The following is a 17,753-nucleotide window of genomic DNA, read 5'->3' on the forward strand; positions in this document are numbered from 1 at the left end:
CATGCTTCCATAGTCTCGGTGCACAGCGCCAGTCCTGGGTTATCTTTTTCATAGAGAAGTGGCATTGAGGCCTCTCTTGGCAAGAGGCCCAGAGGCGAAGGCGACTCCACATCAAGCATTTCTTCCATCAGATCTCAACCTTCAGGATATGAGTCAATTTTTTGCATCATTTAAACAACCGCCGGTGTAGCCAATTTGCGAGAGCGGAGGCCCGTGATTTTGGGTCTAAATCCCGCCAGCTGCCAGTAGAACACCTTCTCGGGCTTTCCTGACTTCTGGTACACCTGGGCAGTCGCGCTCCGGCCTGGTAGGCTGAAAGGGTCCTTTTGATATTTGAATTCAGTTTCTGCAAATGGTCAGCCTTGTTTGGAGGCCAGTCGTAGTAGTCTACACGATGGGCCTTAAAAAGCTGAGTAGCTTCTACTACATTGGTACCTAAGTACGTGATAATATCTCTTACGGAACAAATGCGATCTGATGCTGTCCGTCAAATGCACTGCATAATATCACGCATCCCTTTGAAATGTGCGCACCCATAAGCTATCTGGAGGCTCGCCATCACCATCGAACAAGGAGTGATACCGATCGCCCATGACCAACCGCTCAGCACGATCTTTCATCACCTTTTCAACAGCCTCGACCCATTTCCAGCCCTTAATCACGCACGCGTCCATTATCTCGTCTGTATACCTCCACGGCCACATCAAGCGGGCGTAGAACCTGGCCAGGCCGTCTGAGCCAAGCGAGACAAGAGGGGCAAGGATACGCGTGTAGGCCGCTAAGATCTCCTCACCCTGCCCTGTTGTCATAAATCTACGGTGTTTGGGTATGTCCCATTCACATGGATATGACATAGCAAGACGAATAGTAAGTGCCGGCAGAGAAAGTCTCTTGCTAGCCCACTCTATCGTCCGGGCCCAGTCTTCATGGGCTGCTTGTCCTTCCTGAGGCCAGTCTTCGTGGTGGTAGGGCGGAAAGACGAATTCGACAGATCGTAATTCACGTAGGCAGCTTTCAGGCACAATCTCCCTGAGAAAGATGCTTGCTGCGAGGCGAGGGAATGGATATAATTGTGTCTCCGAGGGTAATTCCCACGGCGGGTCGAAATTGAAGTCGTGTATGACGAATTTGTTGCCTGAATAGAATACGACCTGGGAATCGACATAAAGAGAGCGACAGATGAGGAAAAGGTTTTGCGGTGGCGCCCAGCATTTACAACCCGACGAAAAGGCAGAGTGCTTGATGCGGCAGAAGCAACCAAGAGACCGTTCAGGGTATGTTTCCCAGCAATTGTGAAACTGACAGCCGTGGTGTTTGTGAGGAGGACACTCTTCTCCCCGGGCGTCTAGAGGGAAGCAGAAAGTTTTACTCTCTATGAAGCCTTTGTGCTGTCTGCTCCATGTAACCTCCTTCCAGGGAGTAATGAGGTCCGTGAACTCGAGGATACGAAAGCGCAGCTCTTGAGGGAGCGCCAAGAGTCGGGAACCCGAGGCAGTTGGGAAGCCGGGGCGCGAGGGACGCGAGATATCTTGTCCAAGCGCTGGTACGAGCGAGGCTTGTACGTCAGAAATTCCCCGGACCTGCAAGACTGTGGACCTCGCCAATTCGTTAAGAGCAGCTGTTGGGGTTCTACATAGCCGAAGGTGACAGTTCTTGAGCAACGGCAGGCTGGCCAGCGGGTTGACTACTCGCTTGGCAATCTCGATGTCTTCGGGGTGGACATCGCAGACCACGCATAGCTCAAGGATGTTCGGAGTAATACATAAGGCGAGATGGTCAATTATTGCATTCCATGCATCAATTAGCGCTTCAGCCAGCGGTTGTCGACTGTTGAGGGGTATATCGCGACTCTTCAAGCGTCCGTCGCTGTCACACTCGGTAAGCATGTCTGTGTGATCTCCCTTGGTCTGCCACGGAACGACGCCGCCCCCATTTGATGAGGGACAGGACGCCTCGTTGAGAATTATTTTCAGACGTGTGAGTTTTGAAAGTGAATGTGGAGTCAGGTTCCGCAAAGCTTCGAGCGACCGCTGGTTCCAATAACGAATGAAGAAATCGTTGGAAGAGTATAACAGAGTCGATACCTCAGTGTAGATGATGCGGGAAGAGCGAAGCAGTCCATTAAAGCCGTGATATTTTGAGTTATCGTAGCTTGGGCTCAGGTCAAACGCATCAGAATACCCGGTATGCGAGGGCAGGACTAGACCAGCATGCAGGTAGATACGATGTCGGACATGAGAAGGAAGACGTAATATAGGAGGGATTTTAGGATCGCGGAGATGATAAGTAGGAATCTCCATGGCCTCGAATGAAGTGAAAGGAGCGGCGAGTGTGAAGGATTCAAGAAAGGCGAAGCTGGGGTGTGGTGTTGAGCGCGTCTGTACCGCGTCTGTACCGTGTCTGGACCACGCTGGGCGTTTGTGTGTGCTGTAGACCTTGGCTCCGTTGGAGAAGAAGAAAAAAGATAAAGTGACTTTTCTACGGATCGAGACAAGTCATCTGATTATACGGGTCAATTATGGTTTCACAGCAATCGTGTGGCACAGCACTGATTGCCTAGGCGACTTCTGCCTGGCAGCTTATTAAGCCTAAAGTTCCTGATGATGGTCCAAGAACGAACGAAAATCATTGCCGGCCGGCATTGGGTCTCGTCGCGTAAGGCTTGGATGCCATCCCACATCCTTGAACAGGTGTGGTCGACATGAGATTAGAGGATAAGGGGTAACATCTAAACAGCAACTACCACGTGTGGTAAGTGTGGATTTAAAAAAGATCTGGTACCTAAAGAATTTGAGCTGCAGCTGAAATAGAAAATTCAAAGCAGGAGAAAGCCCTCAACAATAAAGCAGTGTATATCAAACACATAAAACCGTGGCCATCGCCTACTCTTCACCATCTACTTTGTCCAAATCTGAAATTATCTTGCTCTGGTCCCCGCGCGAAGGCAAAATGGCCTTCTGGCGGAAGCCTGAATTCTGAGGACATTCCCATCTCCACGTCGTGACGAGCTTGTTCAGTGACTGATACCTCAATCTCCACATCGATTTCATTTGCGTTCGTCTTGTTGCTCGGAACCCTCCACCCAGGCACCGTTTGAGATTTGCTCCCTACGGAAGCCGCGTTCCGCTCTTGTAGCTCGATCATACGCTCTTCGCTCTCAGTACACTCAAGGTTCGTGATAGGGTTTGCTGTGGGAGGGCCTCGGCGCTGGCGCTGGTCTTGTGATAGCGATCTCTGGCCCCAGGTGCGGATATCCCGGTTGTGCTGGTTGGAGCTGCTCTTTTTGCTGGACCGCATCGAGCTGAGGAAATAACAGGGATAAGGCGCCACGATGTGCGTCAGGAAGGGGGTAACAACGGGAAGATTGGTCGTCACCACGGCGATAAAGGTCTCCCTGATAGACCATGACCCGGCTAATTGAGCCCCATTGACGGGGTCCTGGGACAAGGGTTGAACGCGGTCAGCATGCGGATTCTCTATTGTGAGAGTTTGGGAGGAAAGAAGACACACTGTCAGCATTAGGATAGAGCGGATCATAGCGCATGCAATGACGAAGAGACCACTGCTGAAGATCACCATCAAGGCTATCTTTTTCAATGGCTTGAGCATCGACCCCCAAAGCATCGGAAGCGGTATAGAGATGAGGTATAGATCAGTGGTAACATTCATCACGAGGCTAATGATGATCACCAGTTGTGAGACGGCAGGTTGGCAGACGCCTAGATGAGTTTCGGTCGTCAGTAAGGTGGAAACTGTCAAGGTATTGGTCGAGTGAAGACCCACTTCCTGGATCCGGATTGATCTGCCAATTCTTGTGAAATGGATGGCACTCAAATAGGATGGTCAAAATGAGCAGTAGCCAGCTTGCACCGATGAAGGCAAAGCCGACTCTGACTCGAATCTGGTAACCTCGACCAAGACCGGTCTGGCGACGTTATTAGAACTCGACGGCGAGGTACTAGTGGCCACATAAGGCATCGGTGCATACCGTCAACCGCGTATACAAAAACAGCAGCGAGGTTTTGAGTGCCCATAGCAACACCGAGTAGGCTGTCCAACCGCCGAGTTGGATTTTAGAGCCCGTGACACTGGCTAAAGTCAATATTGGCTGTGTTATTATCCGTGGGTAGCGCCAGTTGCTACTCACCGCAAGCTGTACTCGGGGCTGGTCTGGGAAAGCGATAGCCGTTGGGCTTCCGTTAAACCGTTGTTGGCAAGGCCGTGAACCTGATGGGTCACAAGCCACGCCATCCCTGTCTCAACTCCATGGAATATCTGAATGATTTTGTCGGTCAACATGCCGCAAGTTCGCCGCCCGACAAGTATTGAAATAGTGCAGGAATGGGCGGAAGAAAGATCAAACGAACTGTTCCGAGCCAGACAAAGTAGTCATCCAACTGAAGAGCCTTGAGGCCCACCGCTCTTGCTCGGATATAAGTTCTCAGAATCGTCATGCAGGAGGCAACAGCGAGAAAAGTAAATGCCTCTATGTCAAATTGCCGAGCTACAGCGGCTGCTTCGGCGGGCGTCGGAGGCGACATGATGCTAGATTCGTATGGGTTAGTTGATGGTGATCTGGTAATGCTCGTCATTTGAGGCGCGGAATGGGTCTTACGGAAGAAGAGAGTGGGCTCTCGGAGTGTCAAGCTGGAACGGCTGTAATGACTATCTGTCTGAGGCCCCTGTGGGATTAACACCTGTTCCCATTCTCATCTAATTATGCAAGTAATCTTAATTGTTCCGGTTTATCGGGATGCGAGACATGCAATCCTGTTGTTCGACGCCTGCAGAACAGGTATGGGATCGATCAAATGGCTTGTGGAAGTCTATAACTCTGCTGGGGGCCAACAACGGGGGCCAACACTGGGGGCCAATATTGGAGAAGCAATGCCGTTACACCAAGGACGATTGTGTCAATGATTTTCCCCGTCTGCAGTCATGAATGATTCTATTCCGGAGGATCTACGCCTTATGTGCAACCTGCAGATACCACCATGTTGTCTTCGACTCACCAATGAAGCACTGCTAAGGCGGAGAGACACCATATGTGACCAATTGCAACCCTCCATGACTTATCTTTGAAGGGACGTGTGAGACGCAATACTGCTCTTCTGCAGATCCGATTCCTCCAGGCTATGTTGAAATCCAACTCTACCCTCCACCTTCCTTCACCGACCTGTTTCACCGGCCTTTCTCACAAGGTGTGATTAGGCAGCTGCACCAGTAACTTGATGTTAATTAAATGGGTACCGTCGATGGATTGAGAAATTTTGAGCCGGAGAGTTGCAACTAATCTGTCGCGGCTGAGTGACTTCGAACTAATAATTCTTGCTGTACGACAGAGCTTACTACTAAATAAGACCACAAGCATTACAAAATTTCCTGCAGTCACTTTGGGCCGAACAATAGATATTCACGGACGTGAAGATAAGTTCAAAGTGAATATTGGTCGAAAACCCTTTTCGTCTTCTTGGGTACTACGATTTCATTGGCCGATCACATCAAATAGATGTATATCTCATGGTTGAACTGCATGTGCTGTGTGTCACTCTCTGTCCGACTGCAAATCGTTTTCTTCTCAATCCCAACGATCTACAGCGGCTATTACTGGAAATCAATACTCTTGGCAAACGCTACTGGGCCGAAGCCGAAAACCCTTGTTGTATGGAGGAATCCCTCATGGTTGCACACATATTTGAAGGCATGTGCAGTACTATAGGTCATAAAGATCATATATTTTATTAGGATTAATTTTAAAACTTTTCCTCTTATCATTAGGATTATTATATCCAAAAAAGGTTGCTGTTGGCTGGGTCACGTATTCGAATACGATGCGCGTTTGGGGATGTTGGTGTTTATTTGGGTGTGGGTTGCTTGCTTGGTTACAGGAAGCAGCCGAAGGCTGCATCCCTTCAAGGCCTACTTATAGCCGTAGGCCCAACGGACCAATCAGCTCGCCACAAACGCTAACGCTACGATTCACACAGTTGCAATCAAATACTAACTAAATATTATCATTATTATGAGGATTCATCTTAAGGGGGTTTAAATCTGGACTAATCAGATCGACATTCTTTTTTTCCATACCCTCTTACTCCTTCTCGGTAACGACCATTCTAGAAGAATGGTATACACACAAGTTTACACTTCTTTCTGATTCAATTATGTATGTGCTTCAATGCGCCATGCTTGAGGATTCAGTCTGGACGCAGACACAGATTGTGCCTTGGGAACGCCATGTCTCCAAATCGGGCATGGCGTTGACTAGCCAATTCATTTGCTCAGCCCCCACACCATGCTGCGGCCTGCAGGCCTCCAGCTTCATTTCTCGTTCGAGATGATCTGTCTCACTGATTCTTGTCTGTTTCCCTTACGTAGAGACAGCGCAGTCTAGCCCACCGGCTCAAGATGGCACGGCAAAATTGAACAGCGCCAATATTGGGACCCTGTACTGTGATTTTGGCTTTTGCCTCAGACTCAACAGACATCAGGCTGCTACCATGAGTTTCGGCTTCAGCGTGGGAGACTTCCTGGCTGTTATCAATCTTGCAACACAAATCCGAAAACAGTTCTCAGATGCGCCAAAACATTTCAGAGACCTCTCAGATGATGTCAGGAGTCTTTCGGTGACATTGTTCGATCTTGCGGGAGAGGACGATGGTGTTCTCCGGTCATTGGGCTCGAATCAGGCCGACTACTTAATGACCATATTGGAAGCCTCCCATCACGTACTCAAGGACTTGGAGAGTCTTCTAGCCAGTGAGTGTCATTTTGCTTCCGTCTTCATGTGAGGCCTAATGTCATGTGAGGAAAGAGATGCTGTCAAGTGCGCACCCTTCTGACTAGACATGTAGAGTACAGTGCCTTAGAGCCTGGGCCACGACCTCAAGGAAAGCAACGTGCAAGAAGAATATGGGACCGCCTTACCTTTGATTCTGAGGAGATTCGGGACATTCGTTCGAGGCTTACCTCCAATACTTCGACATTGGGACTGTTCCTGAGAAACTGCTCCGAAAGGAAACTGGAAAAAAGTCTAAACAAACTTGAGAATCGTGTCGACGAAGACGAGCGACAGCGCGTCCTCGATTGGATTGATGAGGGATCTGGAAAACACGTGCGACATTTCCAATATCTTGTACGACATAGGGAATTGAACACCAGAAGATGGCTCTTTGAGTCCCCTGAGTGGCACGCGTGGAGTTGCGCAGCTGGCAAAGGTGGGACCCTATACTGCCCGGGTATACCTGGTGCAGGAAAGACTTACACATCGGCCATGGTTATTGAGCATCTTCATTCACTTCTTCGGTCAGATTCTGAAGATGTGGGGGTTGCTTACTTCTTCTGCAACTACAAGGAGTACGATCACGACGAAGTGAGTGTGGCCAAAAGCTTGCTGAGTATGCTTCTGGGGCAGCTGCGTCATCCTCCCAATGCGGTCATCAAATCCCATCAAATTCATCGACAATTCGGAACCAACCTCAGTGATCCTGACGAGGTGTTCGATGCTCTCAAGGTGTCCATGAGGTCGAAGGCAAGGAATTTCGTCGTCATTGATGCCCTGGATGAACTCCAAGCCCCGGCAAGAAGGCCATTGATATCGAGATTAGTGAATTTACAACAAGACACAGCCGTCAACTTGTTTGTGACGTCTCGTGATATCGGAAACTTTGAGGACCTCTTCCCAGGGGCCACGAGAATTACTATTCAAGCAACCGACCACGACATTCAACAGTATTTGTCAACACACATGAGAGGCTTGCCGCTGTGTGTGCGCAAGAACCCTGCGCTGCAGAACGACATCAAGATTGCCATCGTCCAAGCTGCTGGTGAAATGTGAGGACTGACTCCCTTTCCTTTCCACATTAGCAGATAATTTTAAAGCTTTTCCCTAATAATAGGTACGTCTAGGTTTCTGCTTGCGGATCTTCATCTGCGTTCCCTGATGAACGTGAGACCCTCCCAAAAAGCAATGCGAGAAGCCCTCAAGACTCTTACGACCGGGCCATCAGCAGCTACCGACGCCTTTGAGAACGCCATGAAACGTATTAATGACCAGCCAAAAGAAACATCACGCTTGGCGATGAGAACATTGCTACTACTCACGTATGCTCGGCGACCACTCACTGTTGACGAATTGTGTCATGCTGTTGCCGTAGAAATCGACGAAGAAGATGGGGAATTTGACCAGCATAACGTTCCGGAGATGGAAGATGTTCTGCCTTCGTGTGCCGGCTTAGTAGTGGTCCAATCTCGCCATGAGGTCTCTGGGATCGCTGCGACGTCATTAGATACACGATCAGACTTCTCATATGGGCCGGAAGATGGCTCCTCGTCGTCTTCAGAGGGACCTATCGTGGGCTACACGAATAGCGCTGTCGTCCAGCTGGTGCACAAGTCATTTCAGGACTACCTGTCCTTGACCAAAAGCCAGTGGTTTCCTCGCGCAGAATCTATCATGGACACAATCTGCAGGACTTACATGAGCGCCTGTGAGGAAGTTGAGTCTGCGACTGATCGTCCTTTCTTGGACTACGCCAAATCCCGCTGGGGCTACCATCACTTGAAGGCTGAGGCTGATACCGCGGCACCAGAGATGGACGGTGACCCGAACTTGCCAATTCGCCGCAAGAATTCTCTACCCACCGAGAAACAAAACATGTCTTTGCAGTTTGGAGTCCGCCAACTATCGAAAGAGCTTGGGGGTATGCAGGAACTTCTCTTCTGGGCCTGTGAAGAGGGTAGAATCAATCTTGTTGAGGTGCTCCTAACGACCAACCTCGACGTATACATACGTGAGCTTGAGGAAGACTCGAATGATCCTGGCAGTAGCTCCGGTGAATGTGAGTCTCGTGCTGTTCGTTTCCAGACTCATGCACTGACGGCTGATCAGTCACGGACAAAGACAACGGCATGCCCACAAAAAAACGCGCAGGCGCCAGGCTGATCGACTATGCACTTTCCTATTCGGTGATTAAAGATGGAAACCAGGCCGTGGTTGAATGTCTTCTAGCGCATGGCGCTTTACTCGAACGTCGGCTTCAGTACCCCAAGGGCAACGATCATCACTTTTTCATGGGTTTCACGGCTTTAGGTCACGCTGTGTGGGAAGGCCTAACTGAAATGCTGAGTTTTCTACTGCATCACCCTTCTATTGATGCTATGCTAGCAGATCTGAAGCAATTCCGGTAAGCATTTCTTCTGGAGTACATCGTGGGCCGCATTCAGCACTGTATTCTTTACGCATGCCCAATGCCACATACCTACCTAATATTTCAATGCTCTGACAGCAACATCATCCAGAATTACAATTACAAATGATAGGAAAAGTATTTGCGTCCCTGTACAAATTGGACACACTATCAAACCATCCATTCTTCCCGGATCTTTATTGCCTCCCCTAGAGTTGACTTGGGAGATGACACCGCTTTTCATTGCCGTGTACCGGGACCAAGACGCATGTGTCGACATTATCCTGGATTGGATGCAATCTCACGACCATGAAGCATCAAACGAGACATTGCTGACACTTTTTAAGAGAGCTATGCTACTTGGGCTTCAGTCTGGTTTTGTGAAATCTCTCATCAAGCTTTCCCATATTATCGGCGTCCACAGCGAGCACATTGACGCCGACACCGGGCCAAATCAAGAGCAAGTCACCATTCCTCAAATCGGTATCGCTTTGGACGCAAAGTATCCACTGCGAACACTTCTAGCCGATGAAGGTGTCGATGTCCCACAATCGGATTACTATGATGTGACTGCAATATCCATCGCCACGGAATCCAGCCGCACGGATGTCATACAAACACTGCTATCGATGAGAAACATAGAGATGCAGCCACCATTCCTGGTTGAGTCGCTTTTCCGGGGCAACTCAACCGAGGTATCCCTCATTGCGAACAGGCTCTGCAGTGTTCTTGACAGTAAAAGCCCGAGTAGATTCGACATCCTCGATGAAATACTTTTCTGTGCTCTCCGCCAACAGATCATTCTCTCGTACTCTCACGACAAACACTGGACACGAAGTGATAACATTACAACTCGGACCGACAATCTTGCAGATGTGGATACTTTCGACCTAATTTGGGACACATCTGTACTGGATGTGCAACGTTTCTGCCTTGACTGGGACTTCGTGGATGTGATCTTGCCGTGTATAACCGACTCTGACGATTGCGAGGCTTCCAAGATCACTCCGTCGTCGGATAACATTGGATCAGGTCCGAAGGTTGCGCCCAACAAAGAGTCCAGACTTGGAGTCGAGACACTGTTTCTTGCAGTCGCTTTACGTTCGAAGGAGTTGGTGGAGAAGCTCGTCCAATGCGAGCCCCTCATTGTCCACAAAACCGACACCAAGGGAAGAACGGGGTTAATGGCAGCTGTCTGCACACGATCTGAAGACTTGACCATATTTCTGTTGAAATGCTTGATTGAGGGGTCCGCCGCTCCTACTATCAACGCAACTTCTGAGACCGGATACTCGGCAATCGCATATGCCGTTCGAGCCCGTAATCTTGATCAAGTATTGCGCCTCCTCGAAACTCCCAATTTCGACGTTTGGTCTGTCTTCCACGAGGTTGCTGGAGGCGGTTACCCTTTTGTCTGGGCGCTGGACATGATGGGAGACAATACGATATGTGAATCTATATGCAAAGCCTTGCTGGCTCAAGCTAACCCCAAAAGACTATCCCAGGCCGCTCAGCAGTTACAGAGATTGCCCAAGCGCGTATGTCTTGGTACAGATCGATACAGAGGATACGATGAGTCCTGGAAGACATTGCTGTGTTACGCAGTCATATGCAGACGCTTAGAGACTTTCAAGTTTCTCCTGGACACTATATCAGATTTCGAAGCTCCTGATGGCCGTGGACGAACTGCATTATCCCATGCAGAAGAATCGAGATTGGCCTGTGACAAGTCCCGGAGCATGGTTAATATACTGTTGGCTCGAGGCGCTGATCATCTCATCTTGGATAAAGCACGACGGTTTCCTCTGTGGTATGCATTCGACAATTATCCAAGAGGACTCTACGACGAGGATGACGACCCTGATGCCCGGTTTTGGTGGGAGCATGAGCAGCTCCAGAAATTACATGCCGACAGACCCGGGTTCTTGAGTGAAGTAGATGGAGTCTACAGCGCCCTTTTCGATTTGGCCGTCGCCCAGTGCGCCACTATCGTGTTGGAATTTCTTGTCGAAGTCTGCAGTAGTAACTGTCCGCTTGAATGCATGGGCACATCAGGCCTCACCCCATTGGCAAAGATGGTGCTTAGCTTGAACGTCGTCTTACCGACGACGGGAAGCAATGACGATCGCCCCCACCGAAATAAGTCGGAGTCCTTGAAATACAATGTGAAGGTTTGGTACGCAAAAGTCAAACGGTTTTACATGCTTCTGGGTCGCCTAAAAATCTCTCACGACGTCCCAGACAAGGATGGCAAGACGGCTCTATGTCATGCCCTCGACCGATTGTACGCAGAGCACTGCGAAAATTCTCTTTATTCGTCTCTGCAGGATTTTCGCCGTTCAGAAGGTCTCACAGACTTTCTTTTCTTCATAATCGAAGACCTGCTCGACAAAAGTGATTCTAATCCGTTGACGTTGAATCAAGAGGGTTACTCACCTCTTGATCTGGCAGAGGCCTTGTTGGACCAACTCAAGCAGAAATCAGCCCACAGGACTCAACAATGGGATTCTAATTCTAAAAGCTCGAGCTCTTTGAGTTCCATTCCAGACAGTCGACTCTTGGATACCTCGAAGATAGCTGGCTCGGCGGAAACCCCATCTGTTGTTGGGGAGCTGGCCGCGGGAACAGCACTCAAAGCACTTAACGGCGCCGTTGACTTGCTCGATACACTTGAAGAAGAGGAAACCTCTGAGAGCCTCAACTGCAGCAACCGCAAAGAGAAAGCCACCCTGGAAATGGATGAGAACACGATCATCGGCGGGAGGACAAAGATGAAGGCTGCAATACAGGCACTCAAATTCGAATGGCTTCACAAGAATGCGGTGGAGGAGCAGCGGCTTGAGACATCTGTTGAGGATGACACATGAAAATGAGGCCTATCGCTCATATCGAATGAAGCATTCTTCACGAAAGAATCAGTCGTCTAACTTGTCTACAATCATCTGTCTCTAAACCAGTGCCGCCGTCTCCCCGCCCAGAAATTACTGTTCACAATTGATCAGCCTGGTTATCGAGGTAGTGTAGTGGTCATCATGTTGTCACCCTTCTCATCCAAACATAATCACCATCATTCCTCGTCTGCCCAAAATGCCGATTGATTTAAAGTCGACAAGCTGACACTTATCTGCTGCCATTTAAATTCCTGTCGCTGCATCTTCTATCGGCAAGCAGTTCCGCTGTATCCCTCAACATCATTGTGGCATCTTGCCGGATTAGTCACACTGCCTGTTAACCCCTCACCTAGTATGTAAATCCCAGGTTCAACTCACAACTTTGCCCTATCAAGTCAGACCATACAGCAAAAATGGCTTCAATGGATAAAGTATTCGCTAGCTATCAGCAGAGAAAGAATCTACTCGAAACGGAGACCAGTCCCTTTTCAAAAGGTATCGCATGGATCGATGGAGAACTCGCACCTCTGTCCGAAGCCAGGATACCGCTCATGGACCAGGGCTTCCTGCACAGCGACCTCACTTATGATGTACCTTCTGTCTGGGATGGTCGCTTTTTTCGCCTGGACGATCACATCACTCGCCTAGAAACGAGTTGCACAAAGCTACGGCTAAAGCTGCCTTTGCCTCGGGAGGAAGTCAAGAGCACCCTCATCGACATGGTAGCCAAGAGCGGCATCAAGGACGCCTTTGTGGAGCTTATCGTGACCCGCGGCCTCAAGGGTGTACGGGGCTCACAGGCCGAAGATCTCTCGAACAAGTTATACATGTTCATCATGCCGTTTATCTGGGTCATGGAGCCTGAAATGCAATCCAATGGCGGCAGTGCAGTCATTGCACGGACTGTACGACGGGTACCTCCCGGGGCAATTGATCCAACTGTCAAGAACCTCCAATGGGGTGACTTGACACGAGCCATGTTCGAGGCGGCAGACCGAGGGGCAACACATCCTTTCCTCACGGACGGAGATGGCAACCTCACTGAGGGGTCTGGCTTTAATATCTGCCTTATCAAGGACGGCACGCTTTACACACCCGACCGAGGTGTTCTGGAGGGTGTTACTCGCAAGAGCGTATTCGACACTGCTAAGGTCCTCGGCCTCCCTGTCCGTAAAGAGGTTGTCCCGGTTGAGATGGCTTATCAGTGCGACGAAATATTCATGTGCACCACTGCAGGAGGTATCATGCCGATTACAACACTCGACGGCCAGCCCGTGAAGAATGGAAAAGTTGGACCTATTACGAAGAAGATCTGGGATGCCTATTGGGCTATGCATTATGATTCCAACTATAGCTTCGAGATCGACTATAGTGTTGTTTGATGAGTCAATTCGAATGTATTCATTGTCCTTGATGAGTGAAGAACACATCCATGCTATTTTCCTTCGGCGAACGACTCACTCCTCTCAGCAAGCCAGCCATCGGGATGCGCACCCTCTCCAATAACGAGCCGATTCTTGATCAACCACGCGTCCCCTTCCCTCACAAAAATGTCCTCCCAGCGACCCCAGTGATCCAAGACTCCAAGCGGTGTCTGATCAGTGATGGCGAAAAATTGAGAGTCAACGTGCGCCTCGTTGTCGCTAACGAATGTGGCGCGCCACGACGTCAGGTGGTGGCGGATATAGGCTGCTTCGCCCTCACCTGCCACGGCCGATATCTGCGAGGGGTGAACACTGATGGCTCCACCCGGGCCAAAGCGAAACTTGGCGTCGGCCGTGAAGAGTTTCGCTATCTGATCCCAATCTGAGTTCCCACGGGCAAGAGTGCAGTACGTGTTGAGGATGACTTGGATTTCGGACAAGGCAACAGTACGTTTGATGGAGCCGGGTTGGTTTAGGGCTGTCATTCTGCAGTGATGGTATATGTCTTGGTTAGATTCCTGCCAAAATGTGATCTATCAGGAAGATCTACATAGGAATGGTGATAGTAAGATTTTCTGCATAATGCCAGAGACTGAAGCTTGGGTTTTATAAAGATGAAGCCTCTTTTCGGGTGCACCTCGGCCGTCTCGTCGGGATTAACACACTCGCACAAATGTCCGGACACTGCGTGAATCTTACTTCCCCCTTCCCTACAGACATTCGACCTACAAGCTATTTCAAGCGTAATGACTGTGAAGAAATTGGTAATTCTTTAGTAACCGGCATAGTAACTAGTCAAAGGACATCGCGGGTGGGGGAGGGGCCGGACGGTTTAGCCTCCACCATCCGCCGGCCGATGCCCACCGTCCACCGGCCAATGCGCGCTGGCCCGCCAGGAATCGATTCTATAAGCAATTACACATTCTTTGCCAATCATCCGAGGAAGTTTCCGCGGCCCTAACTTGTGTCTGCTCAAGTCTTCATTAGAGAAGTAATGACATAGTGGCCCACCATGGCAACTGGGATCGAAATGGGTGCGTGCCTCAGGTGCCCATTTGCATCCGGCACAAGCAGAAGAAATGATTCATTATAAGTATTCATGGTATCCATAATTGAAATGGTGGTCTTTGTAATTTCATTACGTCCTTGAATTCCAAAGAGAGAACTCAAAATACTTTGGTGAGCGGTAATTATGTCTTCAGATCGAGCTGACGTCCTCATAATCGGAGCGGGCCCTGTGGGCTTATTCACTGCGCTGCGCCTAGGTCAGGCAGGAGTAAAGGTTGTGGTTATTGAAAAAGACCCCGCTGTGCTCCAGCTGCCTCGATCTTGCGGCTACTACCCCGTGATTCAGTTCGCTTTCCAAGAAGCCGGCATTTACAACACTATTATCCAGCATGGCGGGTTTCGTACGACAGGCATGGACTGGCGCAGGAATCCCAGCGACGACGGCATGGGCGGCAAGAAGGCTGGTGAGCTGGTCGGTGGCATGCCCCAGGAAGAGAAGCTCGACGTATATGGACCCCCAGGTAATGGCACGCTGAACATGCCGCAGCCCAAGCTCTGCCAAATCCTGTTGGACGAGGCAATGAAGCAGGAAACTGTCAGCATTTGCTTCAATACGGAGCTTGTGGCAATCTACAATGAAGAAGGGGACGAGTTTGTGAAGGCCGAGACCAAGGACGTCACCACTGGAGACAAGAAAATCTTCGCCGGTCGTTACCTCGTTGGCGCTGACGGAGGAAAGTCAAAGACAAGAAGGCTCCTCGGAATACCTTTTAGCGGACATACCTGGCCCGAGAAACTGCTGGCGACTGATGTTTGGCTTATGAACTACGAAGAGAGCCCTATTACGACAACCTACCTGCTTGATCCTGTGCATTATACCGTTATCACACCACTGACGCGACCAGTAACTGGGGAGAAGTCCATGTGGAGAATTGCCTTTGCCCTGGCTCCGGACGATACCAGAAATGATGAGGAGCTCCTGTCCGACGAACACATATATTCTCACTACGACAGAATCTGGCCAGGACCCAGGCCACTGCCGTTCCAGACTGAGAATCGCACGACATACGTTATTCACCAACGCCTTGCTGCGACAATGAAGCGCGGCAGGTGTCTTTTGGCCGGAGATGCAGCGCATCTTGTCAACGTGAGTGCTCATTCCCTCTATGAACTAATGCCGCAGAGGAGAGAGAAGAAGAGACAGAGCCGTCCGATTTTCAACGCTTGCTATCCATAAGAGACAGAGAACAAGCACTAACTTCTTGTATCACATACCTCAGCCAATGGGTGCACTAGGTCTGAACACTGGCTTCCTCGATGCCATCGCGCTGAGCGACGCGCTCAAGATGATCTTGAAGGAAGGCAAGCCGGCAGACCGCGTTCTGCAAACTTACTCGAATGAGCGCCGCAAGGTTGTGCAGGACTTTGTCGGCCCGACTTCCACGTATAATAAGCTCCGGCTACACTCCATCAACATCGAGACTGCCGCCCAGGATGACTGGTTCTTCCGCTCGCTGCAGGATTACTCGTCTGAGGACTTTAGGAGATATTGGGGTCGCCTTGACCAGATGTGGCCTACCGACATGAGAGCACTGGTCGAGAAGAGCGTATAGATTCCCTCCACAGGTTAGAAGCTGTCGCTTGAACACTGGTTTTCCGAGGAGGCTGGCCGGTTTGACGCGGCTGAATCTGAAGCAATTGAATTATTGACGAGAGGGTGCGTCAAAACAAAGCGGTGCTGGGCTTTTGTGTCCCTACATGCACGCATGCACGCGGACCATTACCATGACCGACGAAAAAGCGCCACTTTCGGCGTCATCGGTCTGGATCTCATTGTTGTATTCAATCTTGACTATTTTGCGGGGAAGAGGAGGCATTCTGGGGTTTAACACCTGTATGGGGATAACGGACCGACTACCAACCCAGAAAGGGTAACATCCGCTGAATCGGTGTGGCAGTTGTGGGCACGCGGCGATCAGTATTTGTACTTATATCCACAGACTATTGCTTGGCAGTTCAATTCTCGGTAGTAATTGAGAGCCCGAGCGGATCCGAACATAGACTATATACATCTTCTTCAGGTTCTTATAACGAATTCTTTGGGTTGTCGTTTCCTGCATATTTGGCAAGAACCCTCTCCTCACAGGATCCCCGTCATTCTTCAAAGGCACGAGCTAGTACTAATAATGGGCCCCATGCGTAATATGAGACTGTTGATGCTCCCAGCAGTCATACCGGGTGCGTTCTCTGCGCTCTGTACGCCGCTGGCCTGTTCTTCAGTCCATGTCTTCCTCATCCGCGGCACTAATGAGCCCTACCCGGGCCGACAACTACCCACCGCAGAGGCAATATGCAAAGACTGGGACTGCTCGTGGTCGAATATCGAGTATCCAGCTGTGTTCAACGACTACTGCGAATCTGCTGAGACCGGCATCGCCAACCTTGGCAAGGCCGTCACCGACTATGCAACCCGCTGTCCAGACTCCAAGATCGTTCTGTCGGGCCACAGCCAGGGCGGCCAGGTCGTAGGCGATTATCTCGGTGGTGGCGGAGGCAACGCCACATCTTGCACGCAAGAGACAAGCCAGGGAATTTCTCCTGGAACGTTTCCAGCAGACCACAGTAAGTAAGCTCCGAGATTAGGGAAGACTTTTCCGTGCGGACAGGGTGACAGACCACAGAAATGCTGAAATACATGACAGTCATCGCAGCATTGATGTTTGGATCCCCCCGTCACAATGCAAACCAGTCGTATAACCTGCTGGTAGGGGCTAGAGCAACCTCTGTAAGTGTCTTGGAGCAAGGGGTCGTCTTGTAGGGAATCTGTGCTGACATACACCAACAGGCTTGGCCACGAGAGGGCGAACAGCTCCAAGCACTGAATCTCTGGTCTGACAAGCTTCGCGATTATTGTAATCTGGACGATCCCGCTTGCGCTGGAGGATCAAACTGGACCGCCCATGAGAATTATTTCGAGCTTTACAAAGACGATTCCGCACAGTTTGTGAGGTTTAAGGCTTGCAAATAAGACTCGGATGTAGATGTCGGAAAGATCATATTAATTAGTGAACAATGTAAACTCATACTGCCCTCTCAAAAACCGCTTGTTTCCTTATGAATGTTGCACTTCAACAAACCACGTGATGGTTTTCAGGATGCTCGGGGGTGTTTCTATGAGGGCCCAAGGCCTACAAAAACTGGGCTGATGCTCTAGTACCATATCTAACTACTGCACAAAGCGA

The 17,753-nt window shown here is 50.0% G+C and overlaps 7 protein-coding genes across 7 annotated transcripts; 5 read left to right on the forward strand and 2 right to left on the reverse strand.

Moving 5' to 3' along the window:
• Positions 1 to 170: 170 nt before the first annotated feature.
• J7T55_002105 (uncharacterized protein) lies at positions 171 to 4,541 on the reverse strand (the record flags this gene model as incomplete). The annotated part of the gene is made up of 8 exons (XM_053133483.1): positions 171 to 323; positions 534 to 2,389; positions 2,901 to 3,438; positions 3,511 to 3,719; positions 3,784 to 3,925; positions 3,989 to 4,088; positions 4,148 to 4,275; positions 4,368 to 4,541. The coding sequence occupies 8 exons, from the start codon at positions 4,539 to 4,541 to the stop codon at positions 171 to 173; spliced, it is 3,300 nt and encodes a 1,099-aa protein (XP_052988664.1).
• Positions 4,542 to 6,295: 1,754 nt separating this feature from the next.
• On the forward strand, positions 6,296 to 7,837 carry J7T55_002106 (ankyrin repeat protein; the record flags this gene model as incomplete). The annotated part of the gene is made up of 3 exons (XM_053133484.1): positions 6,296 to 6,330; positions 6,431 to 6,759; positions 6,855 to 7,837. 3 exons carry the CDS (start codon positions 6,296 to 6,298, stop codon positions 7,835 to 7,837), a joined length of 1,347 nt encoding a protein of 448 aa, XP_052988665.1.
• A 132-nt stretch (positions 7,838 to 7,969) lies between these two features.
• J7T55_002107 (ankyrin repeat protein) lies at positions 7,970 to 12,055 on the forward strand (the record flags this gene model as incomplete). The annotated part of the gene is made up of 3 exons (XM_053133485.1): positions 7,970 to 8,840; positions 8,891 to 9,185; positions 9,322 to 12,055. The coding sequence occupies 3 exons, from the start codon at positions 7,970 to 7,972 to the stop codon at positions 12,053 to 12,055; spliced, it is 3,900 nt and encodes a 1,299-aa protein (XP_052988666.1).
• A 437-nt stretch (positions 12,056 to 12,492) lies between these two features.
• Positions 12,493 to 13,461, forward strand: J7T55_002108 (uncharacterized protein; the record flags this gene model as incomplete). The annotated part of the gene is made up of 1 exon (XM_053133486.1): positions 12,493 to 13,461. The coding sequence occupies one exon, from the start codon at positions 12,493 to 12,495 to the stop codon at positions 13,459 to 13,461; it is 969 nt and encodes a 322-aa protein (XP_052988667.1).
• Positions 13,462 to 13,514: 53 nt separating this feature from the next.
• On the reverse strand, positions 13,515 to 13,988 carry J7T55_002109 (uncharacterized protein; the record flags this gene model as incomplete). The annotated part of the gene is made up of 1 exon (XM_053133487.1): positions 13,515 to 13,988. The coding sequence occupies one exon, from the start codon at positions 13,986 to 13,988 to the stop codon at positions 13,515 to 13,517; it is 474 nt and encodes a 157-aa protein (XP_052988668.1).
• Positions 13,989 to 14,515: 527 nt separating this feature from the next.
• On the forward strand, positions 14,516 to 16,124 carry J7T55_002110 (uncharacterized protein; the record flags this gene model as incomplete). Its single annotated transcript, XM_053133488.1, has 3 exons — positions 14,516 to 14,537; positions 14,733 to 15,658; positions 15,792 to 16,124. The coding sequence occupies 3 exons, from the start codon at positions 14,516 to 14,518 to the stop codon at positions 16,122 to 16,124; spliced, it is 1,281 nt and encodes a 426-aa protein (XP_052988669.1).
• Positions 16,125 to 16,697: 573 nt separating this feature from the next.
• Positions 16,698 to 17,539, forward strand: J7T55_002111 (uncharacterized protein; the record flags this gene model as incomplete). The annotated part of the gene is made up of 3 exons (XM_053133489.1): positions 16,698 to 17,133; positions 17,214 to 17,296; positions 17,357 to 17,539. 3 exons carry the CDS (start codon positions 16,698 to 16,700, stop codon positions 17,537 to 17,539), a joined length of 702 nt encoding a protein of 233 aa, XP_052988670.1.
• Between the last annotated feature and the right edge of the window lie 214 nt (positions 17,540 to 17,753).

Source organism: Diaporthe amygdali (assembly GCF_026229845.1).
Source record: "Diaporthe amygdali strain CAA958 chromosome Unknown NODE_37_length_474048_cov_65_229390, whole genome shotgun sequence".
NCBI lineage: Eukaryota > Fungi > Ascomycota > Sordariomycetes > Diaporthales > Diaporthaceae > Diaporthe > Diaporthe amygdali.